Source organism: Platichthys flesus, chromosome 1 (genome assembly GCF_949316205.1).
Source record: "Platichthys flesus chromosome 1, fPlaFle2.1, whole genome shotgun sequence".
NCBI classification, from domain to species: Eukaryota; Metazoa; Chordata; class Actinopteri; order Pleuronectiformes; family Pleuronectidae; genus Platichthys; species Platichthys flesus.
The window spans coordinates 29,421,312-29,443,455 of record NC_084945.1 but is presented as its reverse complement, the minus strand read 5'-3'; the positions used below and the strand labels follow the sequence as shown (position 1 = coordinate 29,443,455).

The window sequence follows — 22,144 nt, the reverse complement described above, 5'->3', positions numbered from 1 at the left end:
CGCGTGAACACAATATCCTGAAAACGATCTGGTTATAATTTTGGGGTCAGGGTCAAGATCTTGTTGGCCTCACAAATTATGTTTTCTGTTTTTCTTGAATATGATATGTTAAGATCAGCTAGAGAGTCCCTCAATGTCTCAATGTCTTCAAATATTGTACAAACATGTAATTTGACTCAAAGATTTTGTTGGTTGAAGTTAAAAAAAGTTAAGGTAACATGACATTTGATGCTGGGAATGACCAAAAGGATGTCATTGCATCTGGCACAAACGTTCACTTTGAATCAAGGATGACCTGATTACAATTTGGCAGTCAAAGGTAAATGTCACCGTGACTCCAAATATCATGTTTTTGGCTTCTTGAATGTGATATCAACCTTGAAGGAACTTCTTCATCTTTTGTTGACTTGCTGACCCAAAGTTAAACGGTATATGTATATGAATCTGGAATGTTTTTAATTAGATAGAAATGGTACTGGCTGGTGGAGGCGTACAACCACAGTGGTATAATTCAAAATATATACTTTGTATGAACACCTAGATAACCTCATGTATTTCAGATATTTCCCACAAGTGAAGCCAGGGGTATCTAAATGCATACAAAACCCAACTCCTGTAAATTATGTCAAGATACTATAAATTATGAAAGAACAACTACTCATGTGAAACAGTAGTGTATCAAATTTAAAGTCAGGTCAAAGAGGAGTTCTCTGCTTCTTCCTACATTTCAGATCTTTTATCCTTCTACGAGCCATGACACAGTCTGAGATCATCCTGTCAGAGCAGATTAGACTTGCAGAATCAGTTACCCATTTTATCTCACTTCTTATCATCTCTGTTTTTATTATTTTTTTAATTGTTTGTTGTTAAGCCAGTGTTAAATTATCTTTCTGGTTAATCTGTCCTGGCTGTTGCAGTGATGTCACTGTGTATCAGCAATTATTTAGATGAGTATCATCACATTATAATAGATAGAAATTATAGACAAACCAGACATATAACAATTCATTGTTATTGAGTGCTCTCCCTTGAAATAGAATTAACGCTAAAATACCTCATCTAGTGTAGCTGCAGTTGTAGTGCTCCACTGTTCAAACAGAATTCTGCAGTTGATGCAGGATGTAAAGAGCAAACAATCATCTGTTTATTTGTTTATTTTTCCTTCTGTATCTGACCAAATATGAATCCCTTCACTCAGCGACCCCCTCTGTTTAAGCTGTCTCTTTCAGAAAGTAGTGGGAGCAGCTTTTTAGCTTCTAATCTGTTGAGAACCGCTGGGTAGACCAAATATGTTTTCTCTGTCTGTCTGCAGGGTCTCGTGGGACAGCTCCGGAGGACTTCACATCCTTCAGCCCAGAGTGTCTGACAGAGGCCAGTACAAGTGCACAGCTGCCAACATGCATGGCTCAGACTCAGAGACGTCTCAGCTACTTGTGGCAGGTGTGTGCTTTCTTCTACTGGACTCAAGTTTCAGTTGTCGTTGTGACAACATTTTAATATTCCCTCAACATTTTAAGAAAACTTAAAATGATATACATTACATACATACAATTCTCTTCTTTTTTTTTTCATGCAATAAGTAGCAGTATTTACATTTTAACAAATTGATCAATCCACAAGGAGCGGATTACAGGTTGGTCTTCACGGCAAGCAGCACCCTCTTTTCTATGATTTGAGATTTGAAGTCAATATAGTAATATAATTTCTTGTGTTACTCAGCCTGATGAAAACATTTTTTCCTAAGCTGTTGACATAACAGCTGTTTCTGAGCAATGTCAGAATCAGTGTGGATTAAACTGATTGATAATTTTCCTGCACTTGAGAGTAAAATATTGCACCTTGTATGAGTTCCCTTTAAAAGTCAAAGGGGCAGCGCTGCACAACAGTGCTTGGAACTCGATGTGCATGTCAGAATGCTGACATGCTCGCATCGTTGACAGTGTCAATACCAAGATAGATCGATCATTTAATTAATCTGCGCAGAGGGAACAAGTTTGATCATTTATGTACAGTTATACAACGAAATATGCATATGTTAGCTCTTTCTAAAACAGGATAACTCCACCACACAAACAACTACAAGAGAACATTGGTGTAAATCAGCCTACCTCCTGTAGGCTGTGACAGATCTGCCACAGATCTGCCTCCTGTTTAACAAAAATAAATCCATGTAACTGGATCAAATCTACTGCTACTCTTGATCCTTTTAAAATAGGGACTTTCTCTTACACGGCACTCTTCTGTAAAATTGTGTATTTATTTTCGTTTTTTTCATTGTACATACAACTTTTTTATTTTCTGTTTAAATGCGTTTTTGTATTGTTAATGGTACTTTCACATTTTCACTTAGAACCTTTTATATATTTATGTCGAGCACTTTGAGCTGTGTTTTTTTTTTTAATGTGCTGCACGAATAAACTTGCTTTGCTGGAAAATAGCATAATAATAAGTCAGTCAACTGATACATGATTAGTACCAAATATGATGTTTCCCATGTTCATCATCTTACTCTATTGTTAATCGTAATGAAACATGATGAAAAGCATTGAACTGAAACTGGATGGGATGTTGTTGGAATTACAGTGATTAAGTCCGAAACCATCAATTTGACCAGATAATGATGCTAGATGAAAAGTTAAAAGAACAAAGTGATTTTGATTTGTGCTCTGGTAACCACAAACTAATTGTATGTCACTCCATCATGTTAGTTTTCCAGATAGTCCGGACTCACTGACTGACTGACCATACTACAGATATTCCTGCTAACCCACAGTTACTAAGAAAATATCCCTTTATACAAATATTAAACTACATTGTTTTTGTTGATGTGGTCACTAACCTTAAAGGTTCCAGTTAGACAATGACTTTAAAATACAAGACTTTAAAGGAATGTCAATAGCACTGAAAAGGAGATGACATTTCCACCTTCATTGTTGCTCCACTGATTGATGCTCTCTCTCTGCCCTGTGGACCTTCAGAGCCACCGGCCATCGCAGTGTCATGGAGGAATGTTTCAGACCATGAGCTGGTGTTGGGACACAGCTTGAGGGCTGTGGTTGGTGAACGAGTCAGTGTTCGGCCAGGCACCAACCTCATACTGGACTGCCCAGTCACTGGTAGGTCATAGCGCTGGATTGTGAAGTCTGTGGCTGAAAGACGGCAGGACTACAGGCAGGAAACACACATCAGTCACACAACATCATGGGGACTTTCATTTTAGAGGGAGTGTTAACAAGCCCCAATCTATTGCAAATCCATAAATAATATTAATATTGATGGGCCTGTTTACCTGGTCACTTAATGCTACTGGTGCCAAGTGTGTAGTTAAAAGTATATCAAGGCATTTTACATAGTAAGGTTGAAAACTTAACAATTATAGAGAAACCCAACAGTTCCTACAACGAAAAAACACTTTGTCGTCTGTGGATAACGCAGAGGGTGTTTTTACTCTGGATGTATTAAGAGTTGGATACAGTTCAACAACTCAGTCTTTTTTACCATTTTGTTCCAGTGGTTACTCCCAGTACTACAAATTAAAATATGGCATCACCAAAATGAATTTGACAGGACAATGTAGACAGGGTCAATTATTATGATTAGTAAATAATGAATCAACAAGGAAAGTTTTCTATTTGCACTACTTGCTCAGAGCCTATAAGCAATTGTTATGTGTGACATCATCCCATTAAGAAGTGAATGGGCTCAGTGGAACAGTGCCGCTCAGGCCATTGGGAGAAATACTAATGTGAATAGTTACACAAACCGGCAAGCTGAAAAATAAACCTATTTGGTCAACACAATTTCCAATCAAGGGCAACCAGCTCCTACGATCAAAATAAAAAAGTGTAAAAAGTCCTTTGTTGTAAATGCTCCACTGGTAGGAGTGAGAAGTTGTGAGAGGGAAAACATTAAAAAGCACAACCTTAATGAGAGAACGGGGAAGGATGTATGGAGCTCTTTACAGTATTGTTTTTTCCATTCATCCGCTCGTACAGTTCATCTATGTCAGCAGTCAGGAGCAATTTGGGGTTCAGAAGCCTACCTTGCCTGAAGTCACTTTGGCAAGGGGAATGGGGGAGATGGGGATTGAACCGCCAACTTCGATGCTTAAAAGAAACCTTTGTTAACCTGTGAAAAGCTGTGGCGAAAGGCATATGTAATACGACATACATGATCAGTCCGGAACAACTCACAGAGTCTCTAAAAGATATCACTCTGGCAGTGAACTGGATGTGACATGTAGGTGTATTAAGTTCAGCCAAAGTTTTCTTCTACCGCTCAGATTCATCCCATTAAGCAATAGCAGCTTCAGGTAAGACTCAAGCCTGAAACATGCTTCTGCGTTTTCACGGGCCCGTAAGCGCAAGAGCCCTTCCGGGTCCCTTACGTGCTTATGTATCCCTCCTTACGTGCTGACGGGTGTCGACCCCCTTTTCTAAAATTTACGGCAAAGTTCCGCAAGCTCACTCAGCCCGCAAGGGTGTGATTGGTCTGCTCTACATCCCTTCTGGAGCTGCATTTCCGGTTTCATGCCCCCATAATACCGGCAGAAATCACGGAAGATTTAGAAGAACGAATATGGACCAAATAGAAGAGCACTTGGCAGAAGATATCCGATAGTATGATCACTTGTATAACCTGTCACTGACTGGCAGATTTGTCCGCCAGAAAAAGGCTACGAGGAGCCGCAGTGGCTATGTAAATAAACAATCGACGAAGAAGAAAGAAGGCGTCTCTAAGGTCGTCTTCGACAAAAAGCATTACTCCGCCTAGTGTTCTGGCGCGGAATTGCTTTGTAAGACGCGCAACGGTTGGGGAAGCATGAATGAAAACGAGTCTTGCGCCACAGCGGCGTGAAAAGACGCAGACGCAGTCGCAGAAGCATGTTTCAGGCTTTACTGTGCATCCACTGACATTACTTATTTTGAGTTTGTTGTCATGCTGACTATGCTGCAGAGAGGATAATTCAGAGCACTTTTTCTGCCTTGCCCTTACACAGCTCCCTTGTGCCAACCATGCATTCAGTCCTGTTATTGAGTATTGCATTAGTTATAAATCAATTTAATAAAAATCTTAATTTATATATTATAATATGTTTATATATATGTCATCAAGTACTGTATATATTTTATGGAAATGAAATTGTACATGTTCTGTGTTTAAGAGTTTTAGGAGCTGCTGACATTTCAAGAGACAGCGAAACCTTGCTTGTCCCATCACAAGTAACGTTTATTTCATTGGATGGTGAGGTTTATATGTCATACTTTTAGTCATTGAAGAGCCTATCTTACATTCAGCACAAATTAGGGGGCCAGCATCTTTGCTGGTTTCTGACTGAGGCAGTTGTCATTTTCCCATCCAGCACAAATTCTGTTTATCTCAGCACCCATGTGTTTGTCATGAAAGAGATGGGGTCAAGACTATTGTAGACACATTTAAATCTTGAGGCAGTCTTCTTTGTAACTTTATAAAATGTCGGAGGAAATTGTTCAAAACCTCATCTTTTGCCTTTTCCATTCCATGTATTACACCTTCTAGCTTGCTATAATTTTAGCCTATGGGACAGAGTCCATGTTGCCCTTGTCAAGCGGCACTGAACTATTGTCTAATTTGATGGCAAACATACAAATAACTCCCTAAACACTTGTCTTCTACGACCTACTCACATACTTATGTCCATGTGTTTTGATACCCCATAAATGATAACACTGTAAATTACACTCTGTAGTCTAAGGTGTTCCCCAGATTTGTCTTATTGGTCCCTCTATCTGTCAGGTGTTCCTCCACCCACAGTGAAATGGCACGGGAAGCGTGGATTGTTGGACTCCAGTGCTGTCTCCCTTCCCTCTGGCTCACTGTCGATCAGAAACGTATCTTTGCACGACCAAGGCACCTACTCCTGCATAGCCCATAACACCTTAGGAAGGTCCATAGCTTCTACCGTGCTGCAGGTCTATGGTGGGTTCACACACAAACTGTGCTTACAGTATCTTCTCATCATATATAACTTCATACAAAAACATGCCACATAGACACACATGATCAGATAATACAATTTGAAGTAACATGTTGGTTGTGTTCACTTTTTAATGTGAATGTGTACGTGTGCACAGCTCTATATCCTGCTGGAGAGCGCAGGGTTGTTCCTGTCTTACGAGAGCTGAACAGGAGAAGGGTCCACATGGCGTCACGCCGCGGAACTAGTGTTTTTATCAAACCTGGAGACATTCTACGTATAGGTACAAGCACAAAAACACATACTTACACAATCTATACTGCCGCATGCTCATACAAAAGCAGATCAGCTGAATAACATTCACCTTCACCTTCAAGACAGCAAAGGTGTCTTACCACTCATAAATAAATAAATGCTAACATACATATCCAATTTATTATATAATTAACCTCTGGTAATTTGTTTCTTTCCATTATGTGTTTAATCCCCTTTTAAGTGCATTCACATTATAAAGCTGTTATAAGACACATGGTTACTACCTCACATCTATTCAGCTCAGCTGAGGATGCTATTTCTGTTTTAATATATTTATAAATTTAATCACCAAGAAATATTAATCGACAAATACCATTTATCTTAATCCCAATAGTAAATGGACTGTATTTATATAGTGTCTCATCAGCCACTTAAAGCCCTTCACAGTAGAAGTCGCATTTATGCATTCGTGCACACATGCAACTTGGGGTACAGTGTGCTGTCTGAGGTCACACTCAGAGTACAGACTAGGGATCAAACCACCAACCTTCTGGTTGGCTGATCCACAGCCACCCTGCCTCATTGATATTTTTATTTATATAAAATCTATAATAATAATCTAAAATGCAATTTGTCCTCTTGAGCCAGAATATATAAGATTCCTCGAAACTATCAATAGGCTATATCCAACCGTTTTCACTTTGTTTTTGCTGTAGTTCACCCAAGCACCTGGAAACAGACCTTGATGTGTGAAATATGTGGCGTCCCCCTTCATAATTTCATCAGTCCATTGAAATTCAGCCTGCTTGTGTGTTTGAAAAAGGTTGTCCAGTACTTCCTGACCACAAACTGCCAGTTCGCTGGGACCACAACAACCAGACCCTGAAGGAGGTTCCACGTCCTGCCCAGTCCCAGGGTCCTGGTCTTGGCCTGCAGTACAGGATGTTGGTGGGGGGCCGTGTCCTTGAGGTCAACAGCCTCCATGTGAAGTTCTCAGGCCGGTACCAATGCCAAACATTCATCAACAGTACCAAACAAATGCTGTATGCCTGGATATACATTCACTCTGAAGGTGAGCCTCAGGTAGTCGTGTATGTATATGTGGTGTCTGTGCTCGTGTAAACCGTTGCTTTCCAATGAAATACTTGGATTTAATATCACGAATGATAGTTTATAATAGTCCCAATGATGAAGTGTAAGCACATAACATAGGTAAGTGTAGCATACAATATGAGCTTATAGACTGTGACTGTTTCTAGTGTGGTGCTGTTGTGGTTCAAAAAAAGCATCACGATAATATTTGTATTAAACATTCTGTCAAGGAAAGACCACCGCTCATAATACTAAATAATTTACTAACCATGAGATGACATTCTGATTAAAAATGTAGCCCCTCAATATCTTTTGTGAAGGGTTTGACGTAGAAAGAGTGATAATAATAAGGTGAGATAATTACCAAAATACCCAATGTCTCCATTACAAGCATTGGGTTACCAAGACAAACTAATGTGACTTGAAGTAAATTAGCAGCTGCCTGACCAAATAAAAAGAGGTTAATGCTGAGCCTACCTATGAACTAAATATGAAGGTGAAATTCATTTAAGGTAAACAACTAACGTATCCGAATGTCTGTGTGGGTGACATTTTTGGACATTTGAGTGTGTCTCAGTGAATGTGATGATTAAACTGACCAAAAAAGAGTTTTAATATGAAGCATTGTTAAAGTTAGTGAGAACACAAAAAAAACAAGGAGTAACATGCAATAAAAAGAAACCAACCAATGCAAATGTCTCCTACAGTAGTAATGAGCTGGGTGTATACAGGAAGCAGTGATGTGTTCAATAAGGACATAATCATGGTCTCATAGAGAAGAGATAGTGAGTGAGCTGAGAGCGGTATGTTTGTTGTGAACATGCAGTGAAAGAGGCATCTTCAGAGTTCATGCCGACTTCTGCCTGCCAAGGATTGTAAAATTGTCCCGTCTGATACATTTGACTGTGACAGAGAGGGTGATTCTTATTATTTTTAAAATGGTTGGACAAATGTTTTAAAGAAGAAAGAAAAGGGCATCCTGCGTAGTATCTCTGCATCAAATAGGACGATAGATATGACCTGAAGCTTATGTGACAGCAGAGGGAGCCTATTCCACAAAAGTTACTTGTTGACTGGAGCCACAATTAAACCACTACACATCATTTATCCTACCAGTATACCCACTGCCATGCATTGTGCCCTGAATGGAGTCTCTGGGAAACTCAGCTCAGAGCGAGGAGACAGCAAAGGATTCATAATATACATAAATAATCTGCTGAATGTTGAATAGTAATCTAGAGGCTGACATTTCTATTTGGATTTGCTAGTTGATAAGTCATTGACGTTGTCTCGTTCGATTGTCTCAATGACCGTGGGAACACACAAAGTCTGGAGCAAACCTGTGATGAGGTTTCTTGCAGGCTAAAGTCTAATGAACTGACTCATTCACATCCACATTAATATTCTTCACACCACAACATATTCGAATGATTTGCCTACTTGTGCCAGTTACAGCAAATATAATCTGAATCATCATCTGTTTACATCAGAGGACAATTTGAGACGATCTCCTCTTCAGCAGTAGGTGCTCCGTTCACTTAATTCTCATATGAATGCCTTTAAATGCAGCAAAGTTGAATGAAGCAAAGTTGTTTGAAGGAAGACAAGAGAATCTGCATATTTGCCTTTGTGGCTGAAAAGATTAACAAGATAAGCGTTTGACATGTCACAGTCACTGAAGCTCTGAAAACATTTTGTATCAAAGATTTGGGTTTGATGGCATGTACTGTAGACCGTGTCTCATTTGTACTACACTGAGTTGTGTCTTGGTTTGATTTTCATCTGTAGCTGTTTTTTGCATCTACAATGTTTCACGTTTGACTAATGAGTAACAGTCATTCGTAGATGCCTTCAGTTATCTAGTTTTCCTGTATAACTTGGTCCCCTTGATAACCCATACCAATTGTAAAACCCAGAATAAAACAAAGTTACAAATAATTTCCCCTGACATTTAGGTAGGTTCTTATTGATCCTGTACGTTTGATTTGTCACAGGTATCCATGTTGATGTCCATCCAGTTTGTAATGACAATATTTTAAGAGCAGCAGAGGGGGCTGGTCCAAAAAGCTTTTAGGTTTTTCTAAACATTAGGAAAGTATTTTTTTTTAATATGAATCACTGGTTTATTTGAAAATATTGGAAACATTTAATCTTTTACTGAACAGTATAAGAATACATTCAAATAAGCAGTTTTTGCTGCATCGTATAGTATTTTCACACTTTTGTCTTTGTCTGATCTGCACTCTTTGTTTCTTTGCCTTCCTCTTCCACTCACCACACTGCTCTGTTGATCAGCCACTCTCAGTTCTGGATAAGAAAAAGGTGACTCTACACCAAAGTCAAATCTGCTGCTCCTACTTCATCTACCCTACACCAGTGAACCTTGGGTAGAAAGGGCTGTCAGGAGCAAAGCAGCTGAAGCTATGACAAGTGGTCCAGCATGCGGTGGCACTTTATCTGTGAACTTCCGTTGCACTTTTAATCCCTTTGACTGTGTGACAGCCCCTTAGACACTTTAGTCTTGTCTAAAACGTGAGACTTGAGAGGAATGATTCCCTTCAGCTGTTAGAAAGGAGTGGCAGATGTGCTCAAAGTTATCATTTACAAACAATACAGGGACTGTAGTGACCCCCATATGGCTGATGTGTGACCACTTTCCTGTGACAGTGGTAGTGTACATTTTTCTGCTGTGCCTCAAACCCAAAAATCTTCAGATTTCCTCAAGAACCACTTCATGTTTTGAAAGGGTTCTTTCCACTCAACGACGCACCAACTGAGGGACCAAATCTTATAATTGGAAGAGAAACATGATGCTAACACCATGAATTTAGTTCAACACATTTCAGAAACTAAGACTGCTTAATGTTGAGTAGATTCATGCATATATCAATCTGTAGTTTTCTCTGTATCCCTGTCAAATCTGACCTGTGATGGGCTGTTTTTTTTAGATAATTGTCTGACTTTCTGGGGGAAATCTTGGTCATGACTCAGTCCACAGAATACTGAAGCTGCACCACCGCTGCTGCACAAAGACCGGGAAGCTCGACTCATTACTCAGAACCTCAAACTGACGTTGTTGTGAAAATGGTCATTGTTGTAAACATGCTGTAGTTGTAATTGACAACATCAGAGCTAAAAAATCGATGACAAAAATAGTCGATGACGAATTTACTCATCGATGATTCAAATTATATTTTCAAAAAGCTAAATATTGACATTTAGGGCAATAAACATGAATTTAACACATCAGTTTGTTTCACTTTCCCATCGTCATGATTCTGCTATGTGAAGCTTTTATACCACGAGAAACATAAAATGTAAATGCCATCAAGAATGCTACTGCAATGCAAACACTGTAAAATAAACAACACTTTATCAAGGCCTCTAGTGGACAGTTCTGTAGTGTGTCTGTTGCTCCATGTGATCAGGAAATGGAAAGTTTCACCGGGTATCACTGCAGCAAATTTATTTCTATCCATATCATCATGAGGAAATATTAGCAGCACTTTGTGCTAAATCAAACTTATGGATAATTTGATATATTTGCTGTATTATTAATTTAAGTGATGAAAGTGTAATTTTACACTCTATTCATATCATATACCTGAGCAATCCACATGGGTTCATTAAAAATTTGTCCCATCTTTTGCAAAGTAATATTTCCTTGAGGGCTTCACACAACAGAAGCAGCTGTTTTAAAGCACAAGCTCATAACATTGACAGGAGACGGAAGATGGAGAGTGCAGTAGGATGGATGGATGAATGGATGGATGAATAGAGCAATGCCTCTGTGGGTTGTCGCTGCTGTGCCTCAGGCAGTTTCTTACCTTTATGTTGGGCATTTCTTAATCAGAAATGAAATATTGAGACACTTAGTTTTGAAAATCCTCAAATGATGGTAGAAGCTGTCTCCTAAGGTTTTCTGAAATATTCTCTTTTATATGGTTCCAAAGATATAGGCTGGCGTTTTGGAGACTGGACCACATGCAGTGCTTCCTGTGGGAACAGAGGCACTTGGCTGCGAAGGATTCAATGTGTCACACCAAATGGAAAGGAGGTGCAGCCCACCATGTGTCACCACATACCAAAGCCCATCACCTCCCTGGTCCCCTGCAACAGACATGACTGCACCCCCAGGTACAAAAGAAGTTTAAAGGGTGTCCCGGATTTCTGGATGCAGATCATCTGATTAGGTCATATGCAGAGGCAGCCCTTGGTACAGCAAGTATGGGTTATTAAGAGATGATGGAGATTAAATGAAATATGTATTCCAATGTAATGAAGAAAAAATGCAATGATACACTTCTGAACTCTGATCTTAGCTCAATGAGCACGGTAGCTTCTTAGTATGTCATATATTATGATAGCTAATTAGGATTTATCACAACTTGAGTTTTGTTTATTGAATTATGTCTAACCAAAGGTTGAGTTATAATAGCATGGCACCCACCAATATAAATGAGATCAATGAAAACAACACCACCTCTGAAAACAGGTCCAGCAGGGCAATCAAAGGTCTCATACGAACTTGAAGGTTAGTCAAATTATACCCAAACAGACTATTTTAACCACCAGATCATCGTTATTCCCACTCATACCCACACACTTTACTCAGGAGATCGATTTGAACCCTGGCTCCATTTTGCACACCTAAGTGTCCTTGGGAAAGACACTGAACCCCTAAATTGCCCCTGACGGCTGAGAACATCTCAGCAAATATATTATTATTATCATATTCGACAAAATATAATAAAAACAACAATGAACTACAATGCCTTAAAGTTTCTTTCAAGCAAATGGCCAAATCTCACAATCCAATTATGTCATGTCTTGTCGGTACATTAGTTCCTAGTTTTTTAATCTATCTTAATTTTTTCAAGATCACAACTTTCCTCAGAGGGCTTAACAGGGTAAAATATCCACTGCCCTTAACCCTCAACTAGAGTGAGAGTTAAGGGCTACGCCCCTTTAACAGGGGAGAAATGCAAAACCTTAGAGAGAGCCACTAGATTCATGTTCTAATATGAACATGAATTCACACCAGGACCACCCACCAAAACAAAGAACAGAGAGGCTCTGATCACAACACACACTGACGAAGTGTAATGTTAATCATAGTTCAGGAAACCAATAATAATTATAATCTTTCAAAGCTACAGCAAGCGATATATTTTGTAAATATTACTTAAAACACAAATTGTATCGTCTTCCTACTGCCAGTGTCACATGACTGTTTTGATCCAGGCATGATTTAGTATAACTCCGGCAGTAGAAGTTAGTTAAGGTCATGATATTAAAGACACCCTGAGACTACAGATCCTGTGTTGGTTACACCCACCCTCCCCCCCATCCCCTCTAAAACAGAAATTGGCTTTGGTGGAGTTAGTGTAGACCAAAACTGAGCTATAAAGAGTGAATATTTGAAATTATGTTACTGTTGTGTTAACAAATATATTAAATTGTTTCTGCTATTGCTCATTTTGAAACATGAATCTGTATACTTTGATCTTTGCCATCCTATCAGATGGCTGGTATCAGAGTGGTCCAAGTGCTCGGCCTCATGTGGTAGTGGCTGGAAACAGAGGCAGATCACCTGTCAGCAGCAGGATGCCAGAGGTGCAGTGAGGACCCTGTCAGCAGCTGCCTGTGAGAGGATGACCCGGCCCACAGGCACGGAGCCTTGCACTGCTAATAACTGCCCCACCTGGATTACTAGTCCATGGGGAAAGGTACAATTTAATCAGACAATGTGCATGAAACACACTTCAAATTCAAGTGCAATGTTTAGGCTAAACTCCACTTTATTCCATTTCAGTGTTCAGGCAGGTGTTTGGGGCCCACCACCACTGTTCAGAAGAGATCCGTCATCTGCCAACATGCCAATGGCTCCTTGTTCACAGGCTGCGATCCGAGGGACAGGTACACACTTTCAAATACAATGAAAATACTATGACAGTATATATCGGGACATTTTTCTCATAAAGCTGGTTGGTAAATTATATTTTCACTGGAGCCTTGCCATCTGAGCTCCAATTGCATTCAAAGGAAAGTACGGAGTTAGAAATTACAAGCCATCACATGTAATATATATGGTTATCTCAGCTTAGCATAAAGACTGAGGACAGGGGGAAAGTGCAAGGCTGAATAGATACTTTTCTATCAAAAGTCCATCATAAATCAGCACATCAGATATTCCACTATGTCCATCAGAGCAGGCTGCAATTGCCCCTCCGCCTGGTCATATTAATTTGTTGTAAATATGAGCATGTGAATATATTTAAGGACGAACTTGGAAGAAAGATGTGAAGCCGTCCTGGAAGACATATCCACAATATGTGGTTGCAGACCATGTCACATGCTAAAACTGACACAAATTTATGAGACAAGAGTCAAGCTTCTATCTTGGCAATTCTGGCTCCTGGTTTAATTGAGCTATCTGACATAAAAAAAAGGATATTCTAGGTTTTACTATAGTCCAACAGATAATACAATTTACCTGTTTTTTTAAATAGGCCCCTGGAGATAGTGGAGTGCAAAACTGCTACAGCATTAATTGCATATCATTAAATATATTTTAAAAAGAAGTTTCTCTTTCAGGCCTGTTTCAGTACGGAACTGTTCCTCAGACCTATGTGATGTCCAATGGCATCCAGGTGCATGGCGGGCGTGCACTGTGGTCTGTGGAAGTGGCTTTCAATCACGCAGGGTGGACTGTGTTCACCGAAGGAGTAGCAAGGTGTTGGCTGACCAGCACTGCGCCTGGCTCCAGCGGCCCTCCACCTGGCAGCATTGCAACACCTCAACCTTTGGGAGTAAGTGTTTATGTGTATTTTTTTGTCTGTGTGTGTTTGTGATTTTGTGTCTGTGTCTGTGTCTGTGTGTGTGTGTGTTGAAACAGTCAGCAGTGTTGATGCTCCTTTACATGTTAGTTCAGAGATTTAGGAATTAACCTATTTTTATGAAATTGTAATAAACAAATATACATCAGTTGAGGAGTTTTCCTTGAATAGATTAATTTAAAGACAAGCGAATGCTCTTTATTATTTATTTAAATCTTTCTTTCAGGCAAATTTGTAAGTAAGCTATGGTATGCACTGACAAAACATTTTTGGAATATAGGACAAGATATTGAATATCCCTTGTTGTACGTGTGAAGGTCTTCTGCAAAATGTAGGTTACCAACTACCAGTATGTGTTAGCAGGTGTTATACCAGCAAATGTTAGAGACTTTTACTTCAGTTATGTAGTTGTAGTACTATGGAGGATTTAATTTAAGGTGATTGGAGGTGTACTAACAAATCTATATTCTCCCTATAACCAACACTGGATTTGATTAGGCAACCTGAATGCAAATGAAATGTTCTGGAATACAAGCACTATATCTCATTAGTAGGGATACATTTACCTGATGACGTGTAGTTAAGTAAAGTACTTTGGTATATCTACTTAATTACCCTCCATCACTGGTTGGTACAGGGAGTAGTTCATGTAATGTTTCTAGAAGGAAACCCAAGAAAACATCTGCCTAAATGTAACTTCTAAAGAAAACAAGTTTCATATCACTTTCTGTTACCCTAATGAATGAAAAAATGTCTGAACTTTGTGTTGACATGTTTTTGTTGTTCTTTAGTGAGTACATGCAGTGTTTTATTTTCTCATGCAGGCGAATGCCAGGACACAACCCAGTACTGCAGTGTGGTGAAGAGTCTTAAGCTGTGTTTCCTGGACATGTACAAACATAGATGCTGTGGGTCATGTTCACAGGACGCTGACTCCACCTAGTGGCAGTGAGAGTTTGTAACCACACAGCAAAGACTGGAAGGACCTGTGAGTGGATGCTTCAAGAGCAGCACAAGCTGTATGGAAACAGGACAAGTCTTAGTTCAGTTCACTAACGTCCTAAAAGGAAACTGGACGGAGCCTCAAAAGGCCTGGAAGGACCAGGGGGCTTCATTTTCTGATCTGGACCCAACATCCAATAGAGACAAGTGGTCATTATGTGGATCAAATGGACATTTTGGACTTTCCAGCAAAAACAGAACATTTTATTGCTTGTGACAGTCAAAAAATATGGCTAGGCCAAAAAGGAATATAATTTTTATTGCATAACATGTATCACTGTTCTCATTGTGTCAGTTTGCTCTCAAACTGATGTATTGCTTTGCCAATATTGCCCCACTCACCAGTTGTGTCAGCCACTGCTGATATGTGAGGGGCATCATATCAGCACGTACGTCAAAACAGCCTAGAAAACTTGCAGTCTCATTTATTTCATCAAACTATTTATTCATGCAATTGTTCCAAAAAAATATATAAAATGATTAATATAAACTGTTAAAGGGGAATTCTGTTCTTTTACAAATCGGTTCATGTTTTTTTTTATAGTTTGGTCATTTTCTTTAACTCAGTGAAAAAATTACAGACATCTGGGAACACTTTCTCTGAGGTGAGACCCACAGTCTCAAACTTTGAAAAAAACTCCTTTAATCTATATCCCTGACTTTCCAGACTATAAGTTAGGTTCACCTTACTTTTAAGAGCTGCTAACCCTAAAATAATTAAATGTATTTCAAAGGCTTTTCATTCCGGACCAGTTCAAAGTTGGTTGTTCTTCTGAAATTACAGACACAAAAACATCTCTTCAAAAGCAGATATTGGTGACTTCAGTCTAAAATACAGTGTCAAACCATATCTATCTGTAAAATCAAACCCATCCCCAGTAGATATGTTGATGCTGAACGATTCTGTTGCTTTTTTAGTGTCAATGTTTTTTAACTGTTTGTTCTGACACTTTTTGTGGAGGTCAATTGTTTTTATATTTGTATAGCAATGGAGCCCCATGCCACAACGTGACATGAGAATCCAGGAGACAATGGAGCATCTGAGGCAAAACTGGTTAAGTTTGGACATCCAAGTAGAGATGGTTGGGTTAAGGGCAGACCAGTCGTCAAACGATCTAAAGTATAAACAGAATTCCTGGAAGTACTGGCCGATTGAAACCCCTACATTCACACAATGAAGCAGGGGAAGTCTTGTTTAATGTCTGCAATTTCCAGTCATGTATGTAAAATAGAATTTAGGATATAAGTCCTGAAAGACCATTCACTTGAGTGATGGGTGTGATTCTTGTGTGACATTAATTAGATGTCACACAAGACATCTAGAGTTTCAGTGCTGGAGTTTCAGTTGTGAAAGCATGAATTCATATCTTCATAATCATCAAACTATGACTCTCAGCGCTGACGGTACAGGGCGTTTGTAAAATAATTTCAGTATCACAGGAGAAGAAAAGTCGACTCATTGAGGTGAAATGGACTGTGGAGCGAGAGGCACCAGCACAACATTGATTTTGACTGATCATGTTACCTTTGTGGTGGTTATCATACTGATGTGCTGCATTGTAAAATATCTTGTATATACTGTGTTCTAAGTGCAATATCGTATATCAAGTGATGTAGATTGTGTGAGACTTTTATTTTCTTACTTATTCATGGTTGTGTTTTTTAACTCTGGTTTAAGATATTAGAAGATCTTATCTTTTGAATGGGTGGTAATGTTTGCTACCACTCACCAGGTTTCATTTGCATGTGTACAAGCTCAATCACCAGTATTTAATATATGCATTGTGAAATGCTGTTCAGTAACTTATGTTCTCCAGTGTTTCTCCCTGGCTGGTGGTGACAATACAGTTACATGAGGTGACATTATCCTGATTGTGGATTTGCAGTTGGACCGAGGTAACATGATATATCATAAATCATTACAGTGCTTTAGATAACAATGCAAAGGATTTAAGACACTATTGATAAATGTGAATTTTATTTTTTCTCATTTTGATCATTAAGAGTTATCACCCAACATGCAAATCATTGAGTGAAGTTGACAGCTTGTGTCTGGTGGTGTGTGTTGAAAATGAATTAAATTAGTTTGACACAAAAGATACGTAGCTCAAGGTCTGCTGGCTAACTCAAATAGCTAGTGGACTTTGATTATGAATTGTTTTTCTACAAGTTTCAGTTTATTATCTAGCCATCCGTCCAGCTAAACCACTAATCTCTTAGGATTGCAAGGGGACTAAAGCCAATCGCAGCTGACACTGGGGTACACCCTGGTCAGGTCACCAGCAACTTGCAAGCTTACATAAAGAGACAAACAACCAGCTCTCCTCCTTTTGACCTTACTTCAACCTGCATTTGTTTGAACTGTGGGAGGAAGCCTGAGTACACAGAAAACCCATGCAGGCCGAATAGCTGTTTGAGGCAACAGTAATAACCACTGCACTCCAAGGCTTTAGTTATATATCAGTATAAAAACCACAAATATCTGAAGAGTTTTCTAATCCATTGATAGATTTTTAACTGTTTTCGTCAAAATTGATTACTTAAATGAATAAGCTTAATTTATAAACTGGTGCATGCATTAAACCATCTATTAGAAGGTACATTATGTGATACCATGTACCTGAATCAAGCCACACGAGGACGCAGTTTTACTGTGATCTGATCAGTTAAAATATCAATTTATACTGTCGGGAGCAAAACTTTTCATGGAACATAGTGTGAAAGACTGTGTTAGGGAAGGTTGAGCGTTCCTAAACATCTGTAATAAGGTCCGAGCACCGTCAGTGAGAAGGCCCTATTTTAATTGATATGATTATAAGGGCCAGAGCATTGACAGTGATTAACGCAACATAAATTCATCATTTTGGATTTTGTGGCCATTTTGATTAGTCTGAATATGTTAACCCTTCGGTACACGAGCTATGCGAACCCCTTCTAATCTACAACAAGGGTAAAAAATGAAATGTATTCATTTTTTGGGTCAAACGATCTCCAAACTGCTATAATCGAGTTGAAACGATTATTTGGCATTTTCTTCGAAAGAGATACGCATGCGCAATTCAGTCCTTCCCCCAAAGCATTCAACGCGGCCCAGCTGACTGGCACTCACTCTCAAGCAGCCGTGAAGTGAAGGAGGCGAGTTGTGTGTGGTGAACGGCGGTATTTACAAAACAGCGCGAGTGGAAAATGGCAGAGGGAGGGCAGCCTGTCTGATCGACAAAAAGGGTAGAAAGGTTCTCTTAAATGGGAACACTTCGGATGCGAAGAATCTGACGAGCAGCAGCACCACACAATGGGGGGTAAATGATGATGGTCCTCATAGCAATCCCCCGTCTTGCTCTTTCTCTCTCTGTCTGTGTGCTTGTAGTGGGGGGGCAGATGGGGAGAGGGTTGCCAACTCTGTTTAAAATAAATAAGGGACACCTCATTGGCAGGGCCGGCCGACCCCATTGCCTTGACCCTTTCTGGCTTGGTGAATTCTTTTAGCCCCCTTTTTTGTTATTTTTTTATTTGACCCTGAATTTAATTAGATGCATATATTTGAGTGACATGAACACGTGAAAAACTAATTATTATCCAGCAACACACTTAAATAATAAACAAAATTATCTGAATAAAATAAGAAACTTTCTTAAACAGAAACCTGTCTTGCTTAACTTAAAACTGTATACATTAATATAAAACAATAGATAGAAAGCAGAACATCCATCCTGAAATAGTGCATAGTTTTAGTGCAATATCAAAGGCTGTGACTGTAGGCTACAGTCGTAATAATACAGGAAGAAAAAAAAATCATGAACTCAACAGCTCAATACCACATTATGTGGATATTTAAGCGCCACAGGGTGATGTGCCCCTCACGATGATGTGCGGTGATGATATGCGCTGCAGGATGAAGTGCGCAGCAGGACGATGTGCGCAGCACCATGAGGTGCGCAGCAGGATGAGGTGCGACCCAGGATGATGTGCACAGGATGATGTGTGCCGCAGGACTAAGTGCGTCGCTGGACGATGTGTGCCACACGATGAGGTGCTCCACAGGACGAGGTGCGCCCAAGGATGATGTGCGCCGCAGGATGATGTGCGCCGATGTGTACCGCAGGATGATTTGTGCTGTAAGATGATGTGCACCGCAGGATGATGTGCGCCCTCAGGACTATGTGCGCAGCAAGACGATGTGCCGATATGCGCCCCAGGATGATGTGCGCTGCAGGATGATGTGCAACGCAGGATTATATGCGCTGTAAGATGATGTGCGCTGCGCAATGATGTGGGCCTCAGGATGTTGTTGCTGTAGGAAGATGTGCGCCGATGTGCGCCCCTGGATGATGTGCGCTGCGGGATGATGTGCACTGCAGGATGATGTGCACCTCACTATGATGTGCGGTGATGATGTGAGGTGATGATTTGCGCCACAGGATGATGTGCGCTGCACGATGATTTGCGCCGCAGGATGATATGTGCTGTAAAATGATGTGCGCCGATGTGCGCCCCTGGATAAAGTGCGCTACGGGATGATGTTCGCTGCAGGATGATGTGCACCTCACTATGATGTGCGGTGATGATGTGAGGTGATGATTTGCGCCACAGGATGATGTGCGCTGCACGATGATTTGCGCCGCAGGATGATATGTGCTGTAAAATGATGTGCGCCGATGTGAGCCCCTGGATAAAGTGCGCTACGGGATGATGTTCGCTGCAGGATGATGTGCACCTCACTATGATGTGCGGTGATGATGTGAGGTGATGATGTGCGCTGCACGATGATTTGCGCCTCACAATGATGTGCGCTGCAGGACGTACACGGCAGGATAATGTGCGCCAAACACTGATGTGTGGTGATGATGATATGCGCCACATGATGATGTGTGGCTGCACGATGATGTGTGGTAATGATGATATGCTCCGCAGGATGATGTGCGCGGCATGATGATGTGCTGTGATGATGTGCGCTGCAGGATGATGTGCGCTGCAGGATGATGTGCCCCACACGATTATGTGCCTGGCATGATGATGTGCGCTGCAGGATGATTTGCGCCGATTTTACCTCATGATGATGTGCGCCACAGGATGATTTCCGCTGTAAGATGATGTGCGCTGCACGATGATGTGCTCCTCAGGACATTGTTCGCTGCAGTAAGATGTGCGCCGATGTGCGCCCCTGGATGATGTGCGCTGCCGGATGATGTGCACTGCAGGATGATGTGCACCCGACTATGATGTGCATTGATGATGTGAGGTGATGATGAGATGCGCAGCAGGACTATGTAAGCAGCAAGACAATGTGCGCCGATGTGCGCCCCAGGATGATGTGCGCTGTAAGATGATGTGCGCTGCACGATGTGTGCCTCAGGACGTTGCTCGCTGAAGGAAGATGTGCGCTGATGTGCGCCTCAGGATGTTGTTCGCTGCAGGAAGATATGCGCCGGTGCGCCCCTGGATGATGTGCACTGCAGGATGATGTGCGCTGCAGGATGATGTGCACCTGACTATGATGTGCGGTGATGATGTGTGGTGATGATGTGCCCCACAGGATGATGTGCGCTGCACGATGATTTGCGCCTCACAATGATGTGTGCTGCAGGACGTACACGGCAGGATGATGCGCCAAACAATGATGTGCAGTGATGATAATATGCGCCACAGGATGATGTGCCCCACACGATGATGTGCCTCTAATGATTATGTGCGCCCTCAGGACTATGTGCGCAGCAAGAGGATGTGCACGTTCATGATATGCGCTGTAAGATGATGTGCGCAGCACGATGATGTGCGCTGCACGATGTGTGCCGCAGGACGTTGTTCGCTGAAGGAAGATGTGCGCTGATGTGCGCCCCTGGATGATGTGCGCTGCCGGATGATGTGCACTGCAGGATGATGTGCACCCGACTATGATGTGCGGTGATGATGTGAGGTGATGATGAGATGCGCAGCAGGACTATGTAAGCAGCAAGACAATGTGCGCCGATGTGCGCCCCAGGATGATGTGTGGTGTAAGATGATGTGCGCTGCACGATGTGTGCCTCAGGACGTTGCTCGCTGAAGGAAGATGTGCGCTGATGTGCGCCTCAGGATGTTGTTCGCTGCAGGAAGATATGCGCCGGTGCGCCCCTGGATGATGTGAACTGCAAGATGATGTGCGCTGCAGGATGATGTGCACCTGACTATGATGTGCGGTGATGATGTGTGGTGATGATGTGCCCCACAGGATGATGTGCGCTGCACGATGATTTGCGCCTCACAATGATGTGCGCTGCAGGACGTACACGGCAGGATGATGCGCCAAACAATGATGTGCAGTGATGATAATATGTGCCACAGGATGATGTGCCCCACACGATGATGTGCCTCTAATGATTATGTGCGCCCTCAGGACTATGTGCGCAGCAAGAGGATGTGCACCTTCATGATATGCGCTGTAAGATGATGTGCACAGCACGATGATGTGCGCTGCACGATGTGTGCCTCAGGACGTTGTTCGCTGAAGGAAGATGTGCGCTGATGTGCGGCTCAGGATGTTGTTCGCTGAAGGAAGATATGCGCTGGTGCGCCCCTGGATGATGTGCACTGCAAGATGATGTGCGCTGCAGGATGATGTGCACCTGACTATGATGTGTGGTGATGATGTGTGGTGATGATGTGTGGTGATGATGTGCCCCACAGGATGATGTGCGCTGCACGATGATTTGCGCCTCACAATGATGTGCGCTGCAGGACGTACACTGCATGATGATGTGCGCCAAACAATGATGTGCGGTGATGATGAAATGAGCCACAGGATGATTTATGCTGCACGATGATGTGTGTCGATGATGATATGCGCGGCATGATGATGAGCTGTGATGATGTGCGTTGCAGGATGATGTGCGCTGCAGGGACGATGTGTGCCGCAGGACAAGGTGCGTCCCAGGATGATGTGCGCCGCAGGATGATGTGCCCCACACTATGATGTGCCTGGCATGATGATGTGCGCTGCAGGATGATGTGCGCCGATCTGTAC

At 41.4% G+C, this 22,144-nt stretch overlaps 2 protein-coding genes across 2 annotated transcripts in view; both read left to right on the top strand.

The window, feature by feature from the left end:
- Positions 1-4,187, top strand: part of LOC133955895 (ADAMTS-like protein 3) — a 232,242-nt gene extending 228,055 nt beyond the window's left edge. The window contains exons 23-24 of the mRNA XM_062390903.1: positions 1,313-1,440; positions 2,979-4,187. Of these exons, the coding sequence (XP_062246887.1) occupies positions 1,313-1,440; positions 2,979-3,127 (277 nt within the window). The 3' untranslated portion in view covers positions 3,128-4,187. The remainder of the gene's footprint in view (positions 1-1,312; positions 1,441-2,978) is intronic.
- Positions 4,188-5,197: 1,010 nt separating this feature from the next.
- Positions 5,198-16,756, top strand: LOC133955921 (ADAMTS-like protein 3). The gene is made up of 8 exons (XM_062390905.1): positions 5,198-5,958; positions 6,114-6,239; positions 7,035-7,283; positions 11,257-11,440; positions 12,828-13,032; positions 13,119-13,222; positions 13,901-14,115; positions 14,967-16,756. The coding sequence occupies exons 2-8, from the start codon at positions 6,182-6,184 to the stop codon at positions 15,083-15,085; spliced, it is 1,134 nt and encodes a 377-aa protein (XP_062246889.1). The 5' UTR covers positions 5,198-5,958; positions 6,114-6,181; the 3' UTR covers positions 15,086-16,756.
- Positions 16,757-22,144: the final 5,388 nt, after the last annotated feature.